This window comes from Anomalospiza imberbis, unplaced genomic scaffold (assembly GCF_031753505.1).
Source record: "Anomalospiza imberbis isolate Cuckoo-Finch-1a 21T00152 unplaced genomic scaffold, ASM3175350v1 scaffold_1266, whole genome shotgun sequence".
NCBI classification, from domain to species: domain Eukaryota; kingdom Metazoa; phylum Chordata; class Aves; order Passeriformes; family Viduidae; genus Anomalospiza; species Anomalospiza imberbis.
The window spans coordinates 4,322-22,525 of NW_027099663.1; the positions used below are offsets into that span (position 1 = coordinate 4,322).

At 63.1% G+C, this 18,204-nt stretch overlaps 2 protein-coding genes and 1 long non-coding RNA gene across 13 annotated transcripts; 2 read left to right on the forward strand and 1 right to left on the reverse strand.

Moving 5' to 3' along the window:
- The first annotated feature begins 2,814 nt into the window (after positions 1-2,814).
- Positions 2,815-3,959, forward strand: LOC137466001 (ATP-sensitive inward rectifier potassium channel 10-like). Its single transcript, XM_068177949.1, is given in 2 exon segments — positions 2,815-3,918; positions 3,921-3,959. Coding segments are annotated over 2 exon segments (1,137 nt in total). The 5' UTR covers positions 2,815-2,820.
- Positions 3,960-4,006: 47 nt separating this feature from the next.
- Positions 4,007-5,406, forward strand: LOC137466002 (uncharacterized). Of its 11 annotated transcripts, none has more exons than XR_010994939.1 (5): positions 4,007-4,117; positions 4,191-4,298; positions 4,352-4,477; positions 4,551-5,039; positions 5,149-5,406. It is a non-coding gene; the product is annotated as an uncharacterized lncRNA (long non-coding RNA). The 11 variants fall into 11 exon arrangements; XR_010994938.1 differs by having other exon boundaries at positions 4,191-4,280; XR_010994942.1 differs by having other exon boundaries at positions 4,191-4,280; positions 4,406-4,477.
- A 4,615-nt stretch (positions 5,407-10,021) lies between these two features.
- Positions 10,022-17,351, reverse strand: LOC137466004 (junctional adhesion molecule A-like; the record flags this gene model as incomplete). The annotated part of the gene is made up of 6 exons (XM_068177950.1): positions 10,022-10,139; positions 12,328-12,430; positions 13,708-13,910; positions 14,978-15,121; positions 16,048-16,161; positions 17,231-17,351. Coding segments are annotated over 6 exons (801 nt in total), but the record flags the coding sequence as incomplete, so codon positions are not given.
- Positions 17,352-18,204: the final 853 nt, after the last annotated feature.

Consider the following 18,204-nt stretch of genomic DNA (forward strand, 5'->3'; position numbering starts at 1 on the left):
AGCGCCCGGTCACGCCTGGCACCGCCGTGGCGTGGGAACGGTGCCCGCGCCGCCGGTGCCAGCGGGACGCGGGGAATGGGGACGCGTCCCTGGGGCCCCCCCCCCCGCCACCCCCAGTCCTCCTGCACCCCCCATGTAGGGCCGGGCCTCTGCGGTGACCCCCAAAGTGACCAGAACCCCCCGAGGGGAAACTGAGGCACGGGGGGTTGTGTCGGGGGGGGTTAATGAGTAACCGGTTGTGCCGCGGGCACCGGGCACCGGGAACAAGCTGCGGCTTGTCCGAGCCGTGTCCGGCCACCAGAGCACGGCCGGGGGGCACGGGGGGCACGCGGGGCCCTCGGAGGGGGCGGGGACCCCAAAAACGGGGCAGGGGGGGTGGGGGGAAGAAAAGGGGGGTCAGGAGCCTAAAGAAGGGGGGGAGGGCTCAAAAGAGGGGGGTCAGGTCCACCCTAGATGGGGGCAGGGGTGTGCAGAGACCCCCAAAGAAGCGGGCTGGGGACACTGTGGCTTTGGGGACACTGTGGCTTTGGGGACACGGTGGCTTTGGGGACATGGGGGGGACTTTAGGGGGCACAGTGACTTCAGGGACATGGGAGGCCCTGGGCACCCCAGGAACTTGAGGACACGGTGTGCCTTTGGGGACAGCCGGTGGCTCTGGGGACTTGAGGGGCTCTGGGGACCCCCCAGCAGCTCCAGGACAGGCGGTGGCTTTGGGGACACAGCGGGTCTTGGGGGACACAGCAGCTCCAGGGACCCCCCAGCAGCTCCAGGACAGGCGGTGGCTTTGGGGACACAGCGGGTCTTGGGGGACACAGCAGCTCCAGGGACACCCCAGCAGCTCCAGGACAGGCGGTGGCTTTGGGGACACAGCGGGTCTTGGGGGACACAGCAGCTCCAGGGACCCCCAGCAGCTCCAGGACAGGCGGTGGCTTTGGGGACACAGCGGGTCTTGGGGGACACAGCAGCTCCAGGGACCCCCCAGCAGCTCCAGGACAGGTGGTGGCTTTGGGGACACAGCGGGTCTTGGGGGACACAGCAGCTCCAGGGACATGAGGGTTCTGGGGACCCCCAGCAGCTTCCGGACACACGGTGGCTTTGGGGACACCCAGTGGCTCTGGGGACAGGGCGAGCTCTGGGGACACAGTGGCTCTGTGGGGACAAGGTGGCTCCAGGGACCCCCAGGAGCCCATCTGGGAAGGAGCAGCTCCGTGTCCCCGCTTTGGGGACACCGATGTCCCCTCTGTCCCGGACGCCACCGTCCCTTCCAGGACATTTCTCTGGCGCAGCCAGGACAGTGGCGGTGCCACTCGTGTCCCCCAGCCTTGGCCGGCACGGGGACATGGAGCTCCAAGGAGATCCCCCCCGTGGTGCCACCACCTCCCCGTGTCCCCGTGTCCCCGGCACGCTGCCCTTCCGCGGCGGAAACCGTGGCGGGGCCAGAGGCTGGCGGGGGCTGAAAGGGCCTTTTTTGGGATGGGGGACACCGGGACACGGGGACACCGGGGACACCGGGGAGGCGCCTGGCGCTGCCCCCGGCCATTTGTCCCTGTCACCTCCCATTCATCCCCTTCCTCTTCCTCCCGGATGCCCGGGACACTTCCGCGGCCACCAGAGCTGCCAGGGGACAGTGGGGGACACGGGGGGGACACAGAGGGGACAGGGAGGGATTTGGGATTGGAGGGGGGGGGCACGTGGAGGGATGGAGGGATATGGGGATGGACAGAGGGACAGGGGGATGGACAGGGGATGGACAGAGGGACAGGGGGATGGACAGAGGGATAGGGGGACAGAGGGATGGTCAGAGGGACAGGGGGATGGACAGAGGGACAGGGGGATGGACAGGGGATGGACAGAGGGATGGACAGAGATCTACAGGGATGGACAGAGGGATGGTCAGAGGGACAGGGGATGGACAGGGAATGGACAGGGGATGGACAGAGGGATGGACAGAGGGACAGGGGGATAGACAGGGGATGGACAGAGGGATGGACAGGGGATGGACAGAGATATACAGGGATGGACAGAGGTACATGGGGATGGACAGAGGGACATGGGGATGGATGGGGGATGGACAGAGATCTACAGGGATGGACAGAGGACATGGGGATGGACAGAGGGACATGGGGATGGATGGGGATGGACAGAGATATACAGGGATGGACAGAGGGACATGGGGATGGACAGAGGGATGGACAGAGGGACATGGGGGTGCAGAGCTACAGGGATGACCCCCCTGGTTCCCCACTGATGTCATCCTCCACCTGTCCCTCACCTGTCCCCCTTGATCACCCCCTCCACCTGTCCCTGTGTCCCTTTTGAGGACACCGCCCCACCTGTCCCTCACCTGTCCCTCACGTGTCCCCCGTGTCACCTCTGATCACCGCTCACCTGTCCCCGAGTCCCCTGCAGCTGCCCCTCTCCACCTGTCCCTCCCCTGTCCCTGCGTCCTCCTTGGTGACACCCCTCCCCTGTCCCTCACCTGTCCCCACAGATGATGTCCTCCACCTGTCCCTCACGTGTCCCCCGTGTCACCTTTGATCACCGCTCCACCTGTCCCTCACGTGTCCCTGTGTCCCCCTTGATCAACCCCTCCCCTGTCCCCCACCTGTCCCTCATGTGTCCCCTCAGATGACCTCCTCCATGTGTCCCCCACCTGTCCCTCACCTGTCCCCACAGATGACCTCCTCCATGTGTCCCCCACCTGTCCCTCATGTGTCCCCTCAGATGACCTCCTCCATGTGTCCCCCACCTGTCCCTCATGTGTCCCCTCAGATGACCTCCTCCATGTGTCCCCCACCTGTCCCTCATGTGTCCCCGCAGATGACGTCCTCCACCAAGGTGTACTACAGCCAGACCACGCAGACCGACAGCCGCCCGCTGATGGGGCCGGGGCTGCGGCGGCGCCGCGTGCTGACCAAGGACGGCCGCAGCAACGTGCGCATGGAGCACATCTCGGACAAGCGCTTCCTGTACCTCAAGGACCTGTGGACCACCTTCATCGACCTCCAGTGGCGCTACAAGCTCCTGCTCTTCTCCGCCACCTTCGCCGGCACCTGGTTCGCCTTCGGTGTGGTCTGGTACCTGGTGGCCGCGGCGCACGGCGATCTGCTGGAGTTCGAGCCGCCCGCCAACCACACGCCGTGCGTGATGCAGGTGCACACGCTGACCGGCGCCTTCCTCTTCTCCCTCGAGTCGCAGACCACCATCGGCTATGGCTTCCGCTACATCAGCGAGGAGTGCCCGCTGGCCATCGTGCTGCTCATCACCCAGCTGGTGCTGACCACCATCCTGGAGATCTTCATCACCGGCACCTTCCTGGCCAAGATCGCGCGGCCCAAGAAGCGCGCCGAGACCATCAAATTCAGCCAGAACGCGGTGGTGGCGCAGCACGACGGCAAGACCTGCCTGATGATCCGCGTGGCCAACATGAGGAAGAGCCTCCTGATCGGCTGCCAGGTCACCGGGAAGCTGCTGCAGACCCACCTCACCAAGGAGGGCGAGAGCGTCCGGCTCAACCAGCTCAACGTGGACTTCCAAGTGGACACGTCCTCGGACAGCCCCTTCCTCATCCTGCCGCTGACCTTCTACCACGTGGTGGACGAGGCCAGCCCGCTGCGGGACGTGTCCCTGCGCTCGGGAGACGGCGACTTCGAGCTGGTGGTCATCCTGAGCGGCACCGTGGAGTCGACGAGCGCCACGTGCCAGGTGCGCACGTCCTACCTGCCCGAGGAGATCCTGTGGGGCTACGAGTTCACGCCGGCCATCTCGCTGTCGGCCAGCGGCAAGTACGTGGCCGACTTCAGCCTCTTCGACCGCGTGGTCAAGGTGGCGGCGCCCTGCTGTCACCACGAGGCCGTCCGGTTCGGGGACCCCGAGAAGGTCAAGCTGGAGGAGTCGCTGCGGGAGGCGGAGCGGGAGGGGAGGGGGCCCCGCTCAGCGTCCGCATCAGCAACGTCTGAGGGGGGACGGAGAGGTGACGTCGGCACCCGGGGTGGCGCCGGGGCGAGGGTGGCACCGGCGCCCAGGCGGCACCGGAGCAAGGGGGTGGTGGCGGATGGTGGAGGTGTCGCCGTGTCTGGAGGTACCGCCAGGTTCAAGGGGACACCAACATCTGGGGGTGCCACCAACATCTAGAGGTGCCACCAGCCCCAAAGGGACACCAGCATCTGGGGGTGTCACCAGTGCTGGAGGTGCCACCAGCCCCAAAGGGACACCAGCATCTGGGGGTGTCACCAGCGCTGGAGGTGCCACCAGCCCCAAAGGGACACCAACATCTGGGGGTGTCACCAGTGCTGGAGGTGCCACAGCCCTAAAGGGACACCAACATCTGGGGGCGTCACCAGTGCTGGAGGTGCCACCAGCCCCAAAGGGACACCAACATCTGGGGGCGTCACCAGTGCTGGAGGTGCCACCAGCCCTAAAGGGACACCAACATCTGGGGGCGTCACCAGCCCCAAAGGGACACCAGCATCTGGGGGTGCCACCAGCCCCCAAAGGGACACCAACAGCTGGAGGTACCACCAGCCCTGGAGGTGTCATCAAGTCTGGAGGTGTCACCAGCCTCAGAGTGACACCAAGTTTGGAAGTGTCACCAGCCCCAAGGGGACACAAGTGTCTGGAGCTGCCACCAGTCCCAAAGTGTCACCAACCCCTGGAGGTGTCACCAACATCTGGAGGTGCCACCAGCCCCAAAGTGACACCAGTGCCTGGAGGCATCACCAACGCTTGAAGGTGACATCAATGCTTGGAGGTGACTCCAGCCCCAAAGTGCCACCCATGCCTGGAAGTGTCACCAACATCTGGAAGTGCCACCAGTCCCAAGATGCCACCAATGCCTGGATGTGTCACTAAGCCCTGGAGGTGTCACCAGCATCTGGAAGTGCCACCAGCCCCAAGGTGCCACCAGTCTCTAAAAGTGTCACCAACGCCCAGAAGAGCCACCAGCCAAGATTCCACCAATGCCCGGAAGTGTCACTAAGGCCTGGAAGTGCCACCATCTGGAGGTGACACCAAGCCCTGGAGGTGACACCAGCCTCAAAGTGCCACCAACCCATGGAGATGCCACCATGCCTGGAGGTGCCACCAATCCCTAAGTGCCACCAACCCCTGGAGGTGCCACCAGTCCCAAAGTGCCACCAGCTCCTGGAGATGCCACCAAGCCCTGGAGGTGCCACGAGCCCTAAGATGGCACCAGTCCCTGGAGGTGACACCAGTACCTGGTGCCCCAAAGTGCCACCAATCCCTGGAGGTGCCACCAGCCCCGAAGTGCCACCAATGCCTAGAATTGCCACCAACCCCTGGAGGTGCCACCAGCCCTGAAGTGCCACCAACCCCTGGAGGTGCCACCAGCCCCCACAGGGCGCCGCTGCTCCCCACCCTGCCAGGGGAAACTGAGGCAGGAGACCCTCCCAAACCCCCCCCCCCCAAGCGCTGGACCCCCCTCCCCTGTCCCGCCCCCCCAACTCCGGGCAGTGTCGGGGGGTCCCCCCGGGGTGTCACCGATAATCGGCCACCGTGTCCCCTCCCCCCCCCGGGCCGGGGTCCCCTCCCCCCCGCCCGTCGCTGCTGCTTAACGTAGACCCCGCAATTAACGCGGCCCCCCCCGCGCCGGGGCAATTAGTGCCACTAATTAAAGGTGTCAGTAATGAGGAAGGAGCGGGACCCCCCCCCGGGACCCCCCCAAGCCGCCCTTCCCCCCCCCGCCCCCCCGGGGGGGCCCGAGCTCGGTTTGGGGGCGGCGGGGGAGGGGCAGGAGTTCAATAAAGGTGACGTCGATGGTGGGGCGTGTCCCCATTGTCCCCCCATGTCCCCCCAGCCCCCAGGGTCCCCCCACAATGTCCCCAGGGGTCCCAAATGTCCCCCAATGCCACCAGGGACCCCCCCACCCCCAGTGTCTCTCAGGGTCTCCTGCAGCCCCCAGGGTCCCCCCACAATGTCCCCAGTATCTTCTCAATGTCCCCAGGGACCCCACAATGTCCTCCCAACGTCCCCAGTGACTCCCCAGTGTCCCCTCAATGTCCCCAGAGATCTCCTCAGTGTCCCCATGGAGCCCCCAGTGTCCCCAGGGAACCCCCACTGTGCCGAGGGACCCACTCAGTGTCCCCCCAGTGTCCCCAAATGTCCCCAAGGGCCTCCCAGTGTCCCAAGGGACCCCCTCGAAATGTCCCCCAGGGTGGTGGCATCCTCCGTGTCCCCAGGGACCTCCCAATGTCCCTTTAATGTCCCCAGTGTCCCCCCAGTGTCACCAGGCCAGGTAAAGGACACAGGTTTATTGCCAGTACCCCTGCCACGCTCCCAGTACGGGGGTGCCACCGGGACCAGTGGGACACCTGTCCCCAGGTGGTGGCACCTGCCCCGCCCCGGGGACCGAGAGGGGACAAGGAGGGACAATGGGGGGGAGGGGACAAAGGGGGAATGAGGGGAGGGGACAAGGGGAGAATGGGAGGGGACAATGAGGGGGACAAGAGGGGACACAAAGAGGGGACAAAGAGGGGACACGGGGACCCCCCCAGCCCCCCAAGGTCCAGAGGCAGCGGCGGCGAAGGCACCGGTGAGGCTTTAAAAAAAACCGCGGTGAAAATCCCGCGGGAATTCCCCAAAATCCCGCGGGAATTCCCCAAAATCCCGCTGGAATTCCCCAAAATTCCATGGAGCTCCTAAAGTCCCATGAGAATTCTGAAAATCCCGCTGGAATTCCCAAAATCCCGCTGGAATTCCCCAAAATCCCATGGAGCTCCTAAAATCCCAAGAGAATTTCGAAAATCCCGCAGGAATTCCCAAAATCCTGCTGGAATTCCCCAAAATCCCATGGAGCTCCTAAAGTTCCAAGAGAATTCTGAAAATCCCGCTGGAATTCCCAAAATCCCGCTGGAATTCCCCAAAATCCCATGGAACTCCTAAAATCCCACGAGAATTCCGAAAATCCCGCTGGAATTCCCAGAATCCCGCGGGAATTCCCCAAAATCCGGCGGAATTCCGGGAATCGGGAAAAAGCGTCCGGGGGAGCGGAGGCGACTTCACACCAGGAACGAGGAGGTTTGCTTGAACTCGCCCTGTGGGGACACGGACAGCCATGGGGACAGCCATGGGGACAGACATGGGGACAGCCATGGGGACAGACATGGGGACAGTGACATCCATGGGGACAGCCATGGGGACAGCCATGGGGACAGACAGGGGACAGACATGGGGACAGACAGGGGGACAGCCATGGGGACAGCCATGGGGACAGACAGGGGACAGACATGGGGACAGACATGGGGACAGCCAGGGGGACAGACATGGGGACAGTGACATCCATGGGGACAGACATGGGGACAGTGACATCCATGGGGACAGACACGGGGACAGTGACAGCCATAGGGACAGACAAGGGGACAGACACGGGGACAGACACGGGGACAGCCAGGGGGACAGACATGGGGACAGACACGGGGACAGTGACAGCCATGGGGACAGACACAGGGACAGACACGGGGACAGACATGGGGACAGACACGGGGACAGACACGGGGACAGTGACATCCATTGGGGCAGACACAGGGACAGCCATGGGGACAGCCATGGGGACATCCATGGGGACAGACACGGGGACAGACACGGGGACAGACACGGGGACAGTGACATCCATGGGGACAGCCATGGGGACAGTGACATCCATGGGGACATCAATATCGATGGGGATAGTGATGGGACATTGACAGGGACATTCATGGGGACAATGACAGGGATGGGGACAGGGCCATCACTGGGGACACAGTGACACCAATGGGGACATGGGGACATCACTGGGGACATCACTGGGAACACGGTGACACCAATGGGGACATGGGGACATCACTGGGGACATCACTGGGAACACGGTGACACCAATGGGGACATGGGGACATCACTGGGGACATCACTGGGAACACGGTGACACCAATGGGGACATGGGGACATCACTGGGGACATCACTGGGGACACGGTGACACCAATGGGGACATGGGGACATCACTGGGGACATCACTGGGGACATCACTGGGGACACGGTGACACCAATGGGGACATGGGGACATCACTGGGGACATCACTGGGGACATCACTGGGGACACGGTGACACCAATGGGGACATGGGGACATCACTGGGGACATCACTGGGGACATGGTGACACCAATGGGGACATGGGGACATCACTGGGGACATCACTGGGGACATCACTGGGGACATCACTGGGGACACGGTGACACCAATGGGGACATGGGGACATCACTGGGGACATCACTGGGGACACGGTGACACCAATGGGGACATGGGGACATCACTGGGGACACGGTGACACCAATGGGGACATGGTGACACCAATGGGGACATGGTGACATCACTGGGGACATGGTGACACCAATGGGGACATGGGGACATCACTGGGGACATCACTGGGGACACGGTGACACCAATGGGGACATGGGGACATCACTGGGGACACGGTGACACCAATGGGGACATGGGGACATCACTGGGGACATGGTGACACCAATGGGGACATGGGGACATCACTGGGGACATCACTGGGGACACGGTGACACCAATGAGGACATGACTGGGGACATCACTGGGGACACGGTGACACCAATGAGGACATGACTGGGGACATCACTGGGGACACGGTGACACCAATGGGGACATGGGGACATCACTGGGGACATCACTGGGGACACGGTGACACCAATGGGGACATGGGGACACCAATGGGGACATGGGGACATCACTGGGACACGGTGACACCAATGGGGACATGGGGACACCAATGGGGACATCACTGGGGACACGGTGACACCAATGGGGACATGGGGACATCACTGGGGCCACCACAGGTGACCACATCCCCCCCCACCACCCCCCAGGACCCTCCTGCCAAGGGACACTGGGGACACCGGGGTGTCCCCCTGCCACTGGGGTGTCCCCACCAGGGCGGTGGCAGGTCCTGGTGTCCCCACGGTGTCCCCACGGCGTCCCCACGGTGTCCTCACCTCGCTGCGCCGCGAGGGCTGGCTGTAAATCACCTTCTTCCCGCCGGCACTGCGGGAAAACCGGGGAGTTTGGGGATGTGCCACCCCCCCGTCCCCTCTGTCCCCACCAGGGGACACCCAAGGGACCGGGGTGACACCGGGGTGACACCAAGGTGACACCGGGGTGACACCGGGGTGGGGTGGGGTCACCAGGAGGAGGAGGTGGCTCCGGTGTCACTCACTCTGTTTTTTCTGGAACAAAGGGAAAGGACGGGGTCAGGGGGGGAGGGGACACGGGGGGGACATTGCTGGGACAGGGGGACACCTTGGGGACACCCCCAGGGACACGGGGCCACGCCCAGGCCTCCCCACACTGTTCCCAGTCCCTCCCAGATCATTCCCAGTCCATTCCCAGTCCATCCCAGTCCATTCCCAGTCCATTCCCAGTCCATTCCCAGTCCATCCCAGTCCCTCCCAGTCCATTCCCAGTCCATTCCCAGTCCATCCCAGTCCCTCCCAGTCCATTCCCAGTCCATCCCAGTCCATTCCCATCCCCTCCAATCCATTCCCAGTCCATCCCAGTCCCTCCCAGTCCATTCCCAGTCCATCCCAGTCAATCCCAGTCCATTCCCATCCCCTCCAGTCCATCCCAGTCCATTCCCAGTCCATCCCCATCCCCTCCACTTCATTCTCAGTCCCTCCCAGTCCATTCCCAGTCCATCCCAGTCCCTCCCAGTCCACTCCCAGTCCCTCCCAGTCCATTCCCAGTCCATCCCATCCATCCTCATCCCCTCCAGTCCCTCCCAGATCACTCCCAGTCCCTCCCTGTCCATTCCCAGTCCATTCCCAGTCCATCCCAGTCCATTCCCAGTCCATCCCAGTCCCTCCCAGTCCATTCCCAGTCCATCCCAGTCTATTCCCAGTCCATCCCAGTCCCTCCCTGTCCATTCCCAGTCCATTCCCAGTCCATTCCCAGTCCCTCCAGTCCCTCCCAGTCCCTCCCAGTCCATCCCAGTCCATCCCAGTCCCTCCCAGTCACTCACTGCCGAAGTAGCCGCGCCTGTGGGCGAACCAGACGCCGAATGCGGCGAGCGCCAGGACCAGGAGCAGCAGCACCACGGCGGCCACGATGCCGCCCACGTTCACCTCGCCTGCGGGACACGGAGCGGGGATCGGGGGATCCCACGGGATCAGGGGGATTGGGAGGGATTTGGGAATCCCACGGGATCGGGGGGACCCCACGGGAACAGGGTGGGGTCCCATGGGTTTGGGGGGACCCCACTGGATTGAGGAACCCCACGGGATCAGAGGGGATCCCACGGGATCAGGGGGATTGGGAAGGATTTGGGAATCCCACGGGATCGGGGGGACCCCACGGGAACAGGGGGGGTCCCATGGGAATGGGGGGGATCCCACAGGAATGGGGAACCCCACGGGATCAGGGGATCCCACGGGATCAGAGGGGATTGGGAGGGATCCCATGGGTTTGGGGGGATCCCACAGGATTGAGGGTTCCCATGGGTTTGGGGGGATCCCACAGGATAGGGGGGATCCCACAGGATTGAGGGTTCCCATGGGTTTGGGGGGATCCCACTTGGGGGGATCAGGGGATCCCACTGGATTGAGGGGGGATGCAACAGGATCCGGGGGATCGGGAGGGATCAAGGAGATCCCACAGGATCGGCGGATCCCCACAGGATCTGGGGGGATCAGGAGGGATCCCACAGGATTGAGGGATCCCATGGGTTTGGGGGGATCCCATGGAATCAGGGGAACCCCCTGGATTGAGGGGGGATCCCACAGGACTGGGGGGATCCCACAGGATCAGAGGGATTGGGAGGGATCGCACAGGATTAAGGGATCCCATGGGTTTGGGGGGTTCCCACAGGACTGGGGGATCCCACAGGATCAGGAGGGATCCTGCAGGATCAAGGCATCCCATGGGCTTGGGGGGATCCCCCTGGATTGAGGGGGATCCCACAGGATCAGGGGGGATCAGGAGGGATCCCATGGGACTGGGGGGATCCCACAGGATCGAGAGGGATCCCGTGGGATTGAGAGGATCCCACGGGTTCTGGGGGATCCCAGCACCGATAGGGGGGATTTTGGGGTGCCCAGCTCCAAATGGGGCTGGGATTGGGATTGGATCCACCTGGATCCCGACAGGGAGCGGATCCCGGCGGGAATTCCAGGATTCCCACCTCCCATCCCCTGTGGGATCCCTCCTCATTCCCCCATTCCCGCTATCCCGAGGCTCGTTAACATAATTAATGGAGTGGGGGCTGCTCCGAAGCCCAGCAGGGCCTGGAAAAGGGGTGGGAGAGGCAGGAATGGGATCGGGGTGGGGATCGGGATTGGGATCAGGATCGGGATCACGATGGGGATGGGAATTGGGATTGGGATCGGGACTGGGATGGGGATCAAGATTGGGATTGGGATGGAGATTGGGAATCGGGATCAGGATTGGGATTGGGATCACGATGGGGATGGGGATTGGGATCGGGATCAGGGATCAAGATTGGGATTGGGATGGGGATTGGGAATCGGGATCAGGATTCGGATCAGGATGGGGATCGGGATCAGGATTGGGATTGGGATGGGGACCAGAATGGGAATGGGGATGGAGATTGGGATTGGGATGGGGATCCAGATCAGGGATGGGAATAGGGATCGAGATTGGGATCAGGATGGGGATGGGGATTGGGAATTGGGACCAGAATTGGGATGGGGATGGGGATTGGGAATTGGGATCAGAATTGGGATGGGGATGGGGATTGGGAATTGGGATCAGAATTGGGATGGGGATTGGGATTGGGATCAGGATCGGGATTGGGACTGGGACCAGAATGGGGATGGGGATGGAGACTGGGATCGGGATTGGGATCAGGGTGGGGATCGGGACTGGGATCAGGGACGGGAATAGGGATCAAGATTGGATCAGGATGGGGATGGGGATTGGGATGGGGATTGGGCTCGGGAATCGGGATCGGGATTGGGATTGGGATCCGGTTGGGGATGGGGATGGAGACTGGGATGGGGATCGGGACTGGGATCAGGATTGGGATCAGGATTGGGATCGGGATGGGGATTGGGATGAGGATCAGGATGGGGATCGGGATGGGGAGTGGGATCTGGATGGGGATTGGGATCAGGATCAGGATTGGGATTGGGATGGGGACTGGGATCAGGATTGGGATTGGGATGGGGACTGGGATCAGGATTGGGATTAGGATGGGGACTGGGATCAGGACTGGGATCGGGATGGGGATTGGGATCTGGATGGGGATTGGGATCGGGATCAGGATTGGGATGGGGACTGGGATCGGGATCGCTCCTTACTGGCTTCCATGCGGAAGACGTCGGATTTCTGGGGGCTGCCCACGTTGTTGGAGGCCACGCAGTGATAATCACCCGTGTCCCAGCCCCCCACGGGCTCAAAGACCTGGAACAGGCAGGGATCAGGGAAAAGGGGAAAAATGGGGGGAAAATGGGGGGAAATTTGAGAAAAAAATGGGGGGAATGGAGAAAAAATGGGGGAAAAACAGTGGGGAAAATGGGGGGAAAACAGAGGAGAAAATGGGGAAAAATGTAGGGAAAATGGGGAGAAAATGTAGGGAAAATGAGGGGAAATTAAGGGGAAATGGGGAGAAAATAGGGAAAATGGGGGGATAATGGGTTGGTAAAATGGGGAGAGAAATGGGGGGGAATGGGGAGAAAATAGGAGAGAAATGGGGGCAGGAAAAGGGGGAAAGGGAGAGGAAAATGGGAGAAGGGGGAAAGGGAGGGGAAAACAGAGGGAAAAGGGGCAGGAAAAGGGGGAAGGGAGAGAGAAAAGGACAGGAAAAGTGGGAAAGGGAGGGAAAAGATGCAGGAAAAGGGGAGGAGAACAGGGTAAAGGGGCAGGAAAAGGGGGAAATGGAGAGGAAAACAGGGAAAAGGGGCAGGAAAAGGGGAGGAAAACAGGGAAAAGGGCCAGGGAACGGGCAAAAGGGGAGAGGGAGAACAGGGAAAAGAGGCAGGAAAAGGGGAGGAAAACAGGGAAAAGAGGCAGGAAAAGGGGGGGGAAAGGGAGAGGGGCAGGAAAAAGGGAGGGAAAAGAGGCAGGAAAAGGGGAGGAAAACAGGGAAAAGAGGCAGGAAAAGGGGGGAAAGGGAGAGGGGCAGGAAAAAGGGAGGGAAAAGAGGCAGGAAAAGGGGGAAAGGGAGAGGAAAATAGGGAAAAGGGGCAGGAAAAGGGGAGAGAAACAGGCAAAAGGGAGAGGAAAAGGAGAAAAGGAGAGGGAGAGGGGCAGGAAAAGGGGAGGAAAACAGGGTAAAGGGGCAGGAAAAGGGGGAAAGGGAGAGGAAAATAGGGAAAAGGGGCAAGAAAAGGGGAGAGAAACAGGGAAAAGGGGCAGGAAAAGGGGAGGAAAAACAGGGAAAAGGGCCAGGGAACGGGCAATAGGGAGAGGAGAACAGGGAAAAGAGGCAGGAAAAGGGGAGGAAAACAGGGAAAAGGGGCAGGAAAATGGGAGAGAAACAGGGAAAAGGACAGGAAAAGGGGGAAAGGGAGAGGAAAATAGGGAAAAGGGGCAGGAAAAGGGGAGAGAAACAGGGAAAAGGACAGGGAAAGGGAGAGGAAAATAGGGAAAAGGGGCAGGAAAAGGGGAGAGAAACAGGGAAAGGGGAGAGGAAAAGGAGAAAAGGAGGGGGAGAGGGGCAGGAAGGCCCCGGCACTGACCAGCTCCCCCGTGCGCGGGTCCAGGCTGTAGGAGGAGTTGCGGAAGGCGGGGCTGGATTTGGGGTCCTGCGGCAGCTCGGTGCCGTCCTTGTACCAGCGGAAGGTGGGCGGCGGCGAGCCCTGGCTCTCGGAGCAGCGCAGCACGGCCCGGGCACCCACCGTGGCCGAGCTGGGCACGTGCGCCAGCGGCTTCCCCGGGGGCACTGCGGACACACAGGGCACGGGGACGGCACCGCCCGGAGTCACCGCGGGGACAGGGACAGCATCCCCCAGAGCCACCGCAGGGATGGGGACAGTGATGGCACCACCCGGAGTCACCACGGGAACAGGGACTGGCACTGCCCGGAGTCACCATGGGGACAGGACAGGGACAGGGACAGGGACTGGCACTGCCCGGAGTCACCACGGGGACAGGACAGGGACAGGGACAGGGACTGGCACTGCCCGGAGTCACCACAGGGACAGGACAGGACAGGGACAGTGATGGCACTGCCCGGAGTCACCGCGGGGACAGGACAGGGACAGGGACTGGCACTGCCCGGAGCCATCACGGGGACAGGACAGGGACAGGGACAGGGACTGGCACTGCCCGGAGTCACCACGGGGACAGGGACTGGCACCACCTGGAGTCACCACGAGGACAGGACAGGACAGGGACAGGGACTGGCACTGCCCGGAGTCACCACGGGGACAGGACAGGGACAGGGACTGGCACTGCCCGGAGTCACCACAGGGACAGGGACTGGCACTGCCCGGAGTCACCACGGGGACAGGGACTGGCACCACCTGGAGTCACCACGAGGACAGGACAGGACAGGGACAGGGACTGGCACTGCCCGGAGCCACCATGGGGACAGGGACAGGGACTGGCACTGCCCGGAGTCACCACGGGGACAGGGACAGGGACTGGCACCACCCGGAGTCACCATGGGGACAGGGACAGGGACTGGCACTGCCCGGAGTCACTGTGACATGGGACAGGGACAGTGATGGTGCCACCCGGAGCCACCACTGGGACAGGGACAGCTCTGCCTGGAGTCACCATGGGGACAGAGACGGGGACAGTGCCAGTGACCAGCGCTGCCCAGAGCCGCCCCAGGGACGGGGGACAAGGCCGGGGCCAGGGATGGGTGACAAGGACAAGTATGGGACCGAGGACAGGGACAAGGACTGGGCCAGGGGCAACGGAGAGGGACAAGGATGGGGCCAAGGACAGGGACAGGAATGGGGACAGGGGACAAGGCAAAGGTTGGGGACAGGGTGGCCTCACCTTGGACGATGAGGTTGACCTCGGACTTGGCGATGTGGCTGCCATCGGCCACCACCTCGCAGATGTACTTCCCGCTGTCCTCCCGCGTCACCGACTGGAACCGGATGGACGTGGGCGAGAACTGGACACGGTCCCGGTACGGCTCTGGGGGACACCGAGCTGGGACACCCAGGGGACACCACGGGGACGCCCCGGGGTCCCCCCAGTGCAGCTCTGCGGGACACAAGGCTGGGACCCCACAGGGACAGCCCCAATGGCCCCACGGGCTTTGGGACCCCCCAAATGTCCCCACAGGGCTCCTCCAATGTCCCCACGGGCTCACGGCCTCCCTGGTGTCCCCAGTGTCCCCAATGCCCCCAGTGTCCCCAATGCCCCCGGTGTCCCCAGTGTCCCCAATGTCCCTGGTGTCCCCAATGTCCCCAGTATCCCTGATGTCCCTGGTGCCCCCAATGTCCCTGGTGCCCCTAATGTCCCCAATGTCCCCAGTGTCCCCCAGTGTCCCTGGTGTCCCCAGTGCCCCTGATGTCCCTGGTGCCCCCAATGTCCCCGGTGTCCCCAATGTCCCCGGTGTCCCCAATGTCCCCGGTGTCCCCAGTGTCCCCAGTGTCCCTGGTGTCCCCAGTATCCCTGATGTCCCTGGTGCCCCCAATGTCCCCGGTGTCCCCAATGTCCCCGGTGTCCCCAATGTCCCCGGTGTCCCCGGTGTCCCCAATGTCCCTGGTGTCCCCAATGTCCCCGGTGTCCCCGGTGTCCCCGGTGTCCCTGGTGTCCCCAGTATCCCTGATGTCCCTGGTGCCCCCAATGTCCCCGGTGTCCCCAATGTCCCCGGTGTCCCCAGTGTCCCCAATGTCCCCGGTGTCCCCAATGTCCCCGGTGTCCCCAGTGTCCCCAATGTCCCCAGTGTCCCCCAATGTCCCCAGTGTCCCCCAGTGTCCCTGGTGTCCCCAGTATCCCTGATGTCCCTGGTGCCCCCAATGTCCCCAGTGCCCCTGGTGTCCCCAATGTCCCCAGTGCCCCTGGTGTTCCCCCGGTGTCCCCAGTGTCCCCCAGTGTCCCCGATGTCCCGGTACCTGTGAGCTCCCCCCCGTAGTAGATCAGCACCAGGGACGAGCCCCTCTGGAACTTCCACTCGATCCGGGCGCTGCTGGAGCCGGAGCGGAACGCGGCGCAGCGAATGTCCACGGCTGGGGAGGGAGCGGGTCACGGACCAGCACCGGACGGGACCGGCACCGGACAGAACCAGGACCGGGACCAGACAGAACCGGGACCAGGACTGGGACCAGACAGAACCGGCACTGGGAGCGGGACCGGACAGAACCAGGACTGGACAGAACAGGGACCAAGACCAGACAGAACTGGGACCAGGACTGGGACTGGACAGAACCGGGACCGGCACTGGACAGGGACCAAGACCAGACAGAACTGGGACCGGGCTGGGGTCACACAGAACCGGGACTGGACAGAACCGGGACCGGCACTGGACAGGGACCAAGACCAGACAGAACTGGGACCGGGCTGGGGTCACACAGAACCGGGACTGGACAGAACCGGGACCGGCACTGGACAGGGACCAAGACCAGACAGAACTGGGACCGGGCTGGGGTCACACAGAACCGGGACTGGACAGAACTGGGACCAGCACTGGACAGGGACCAAGACCAGACAGAACCGGGACCGGGCTGGGGTCACACAGAACCGGGACTGGACAGAACCGGGACCGGCACCGGACAGGGACCAAGACCAGACAGAACCGGGACCCGGGCTGGGGTCACACAGAACCGGGACTGGGCAGAACCGGGACCAGGACCAGACAGAACCGGCACCAGGACCAGGCTGGGGTCACACAGAGAACCAGGACCGGGAGTGGGCCAGGGCCACAGAACTGAGACTGGACAGAACCGGGGTCACACAGAACCAGGAGTGGGACCAGGACCGGACAGAACTGGGCTCAGCCAGAACCGGGACTGGCCAGAACCAGGCTCAGCCCAAACCGGTTCTGGGATCACCCAAAACCAGAATCGCCCCGAACTGGGACCACCCCAAAGCCGGCTGACCCCAAACCGAGCCCCCCAGACCTCCCCGAGTGGAGCCCCCACCCCGGGTTCGGGATGGCCCCGGGGCCGGTGACACCGTGGGGACACCGGGGACACGCACGGTGACACCGCGGGGACACCGGGGACACTCACGGTGACACCGCGGGGACACCGGGGACACGCACGGTGACACCGCGGGGACACGCACGGTGACACTCACGTTTGTGCTCCGGCACTTCCTGGTCCTCAGAGGTCACCTGGGCTGCGGCCAGCGTGGCTGCGAGGGACAGCGGGGCCGGGAGGTCACCGGGAGCCCCGGGCACGGTCACCGGGCGCGGCCACTGGGAGCCGGAAAATCCCGTCCGGCCACCTCCCGCCCTGCCCAGCTCCTGCCCAGTTCTCTCCCAGTTTCTGCCCAGTTCTCTCCCAGCTCCTGCCCAGTTCTCTCCCAGCTCCTGCCCAGTTCTCTCCCAGTCTCTTCCCAGTTCTCTCCCAGTTTCTCCCCCAGTTCCTCCCCCAGTTCCTGCCCAGTTCTCTCCCAGACTCTCCCCAGTTCTCTCCCAGCTCCTGCCCAGTTCTCTCCCAGTTTCTGCCCAGTTCTCTCCCAGTTCTCTCCCAGACTCTCCCCAGTTCTCTCCCAGTTTCTCCCCAGTTCTCTCCCAGTTCCTGCCCAGTTCTCTCCCAGTTCCTGCCCAGCTCCTGCCCAGTTCTCTCCCAGTTCTCTCCCAGTTTCTGCCCAGTTCTCTCCCAGTCCCTGCCCAGTTTCTACCCAGTCCTTTCCCAGTCTCTGCCCATTATCTGCCCAGTTTCACAGGAAACCGGCCGAGAATGTCGCAACTCCCCGAGCTCCGCGTGCGCGGGGACACGCCCGTGTCCCCCCTCCGTGTCCCCCCCGTGTCCCGGGCCATCCCCCGGTGCCGGTGACTCATTCCAAGCGGGAATGTCACCGGGAATGTCCCCGGGAACGCCTCGGCCGCCACCCTCCCGCGCCACCTTTGCACCCCGGGCCACTGCCAAGCGAAACCAGACGGGAAAATTGGGATTGGGGGGGGGGGGGAAATCGGGATTTGGGGGGGTAAATTGGGATTTGAGGGGGGGAAAATCGGGATTTGGGGGGGATAAATCGGGATTTGGGGGGGTAAATTGGGATTTGAGGGGGGGAAAATTGGGATTGGGGAGGGATAAATCGGGATT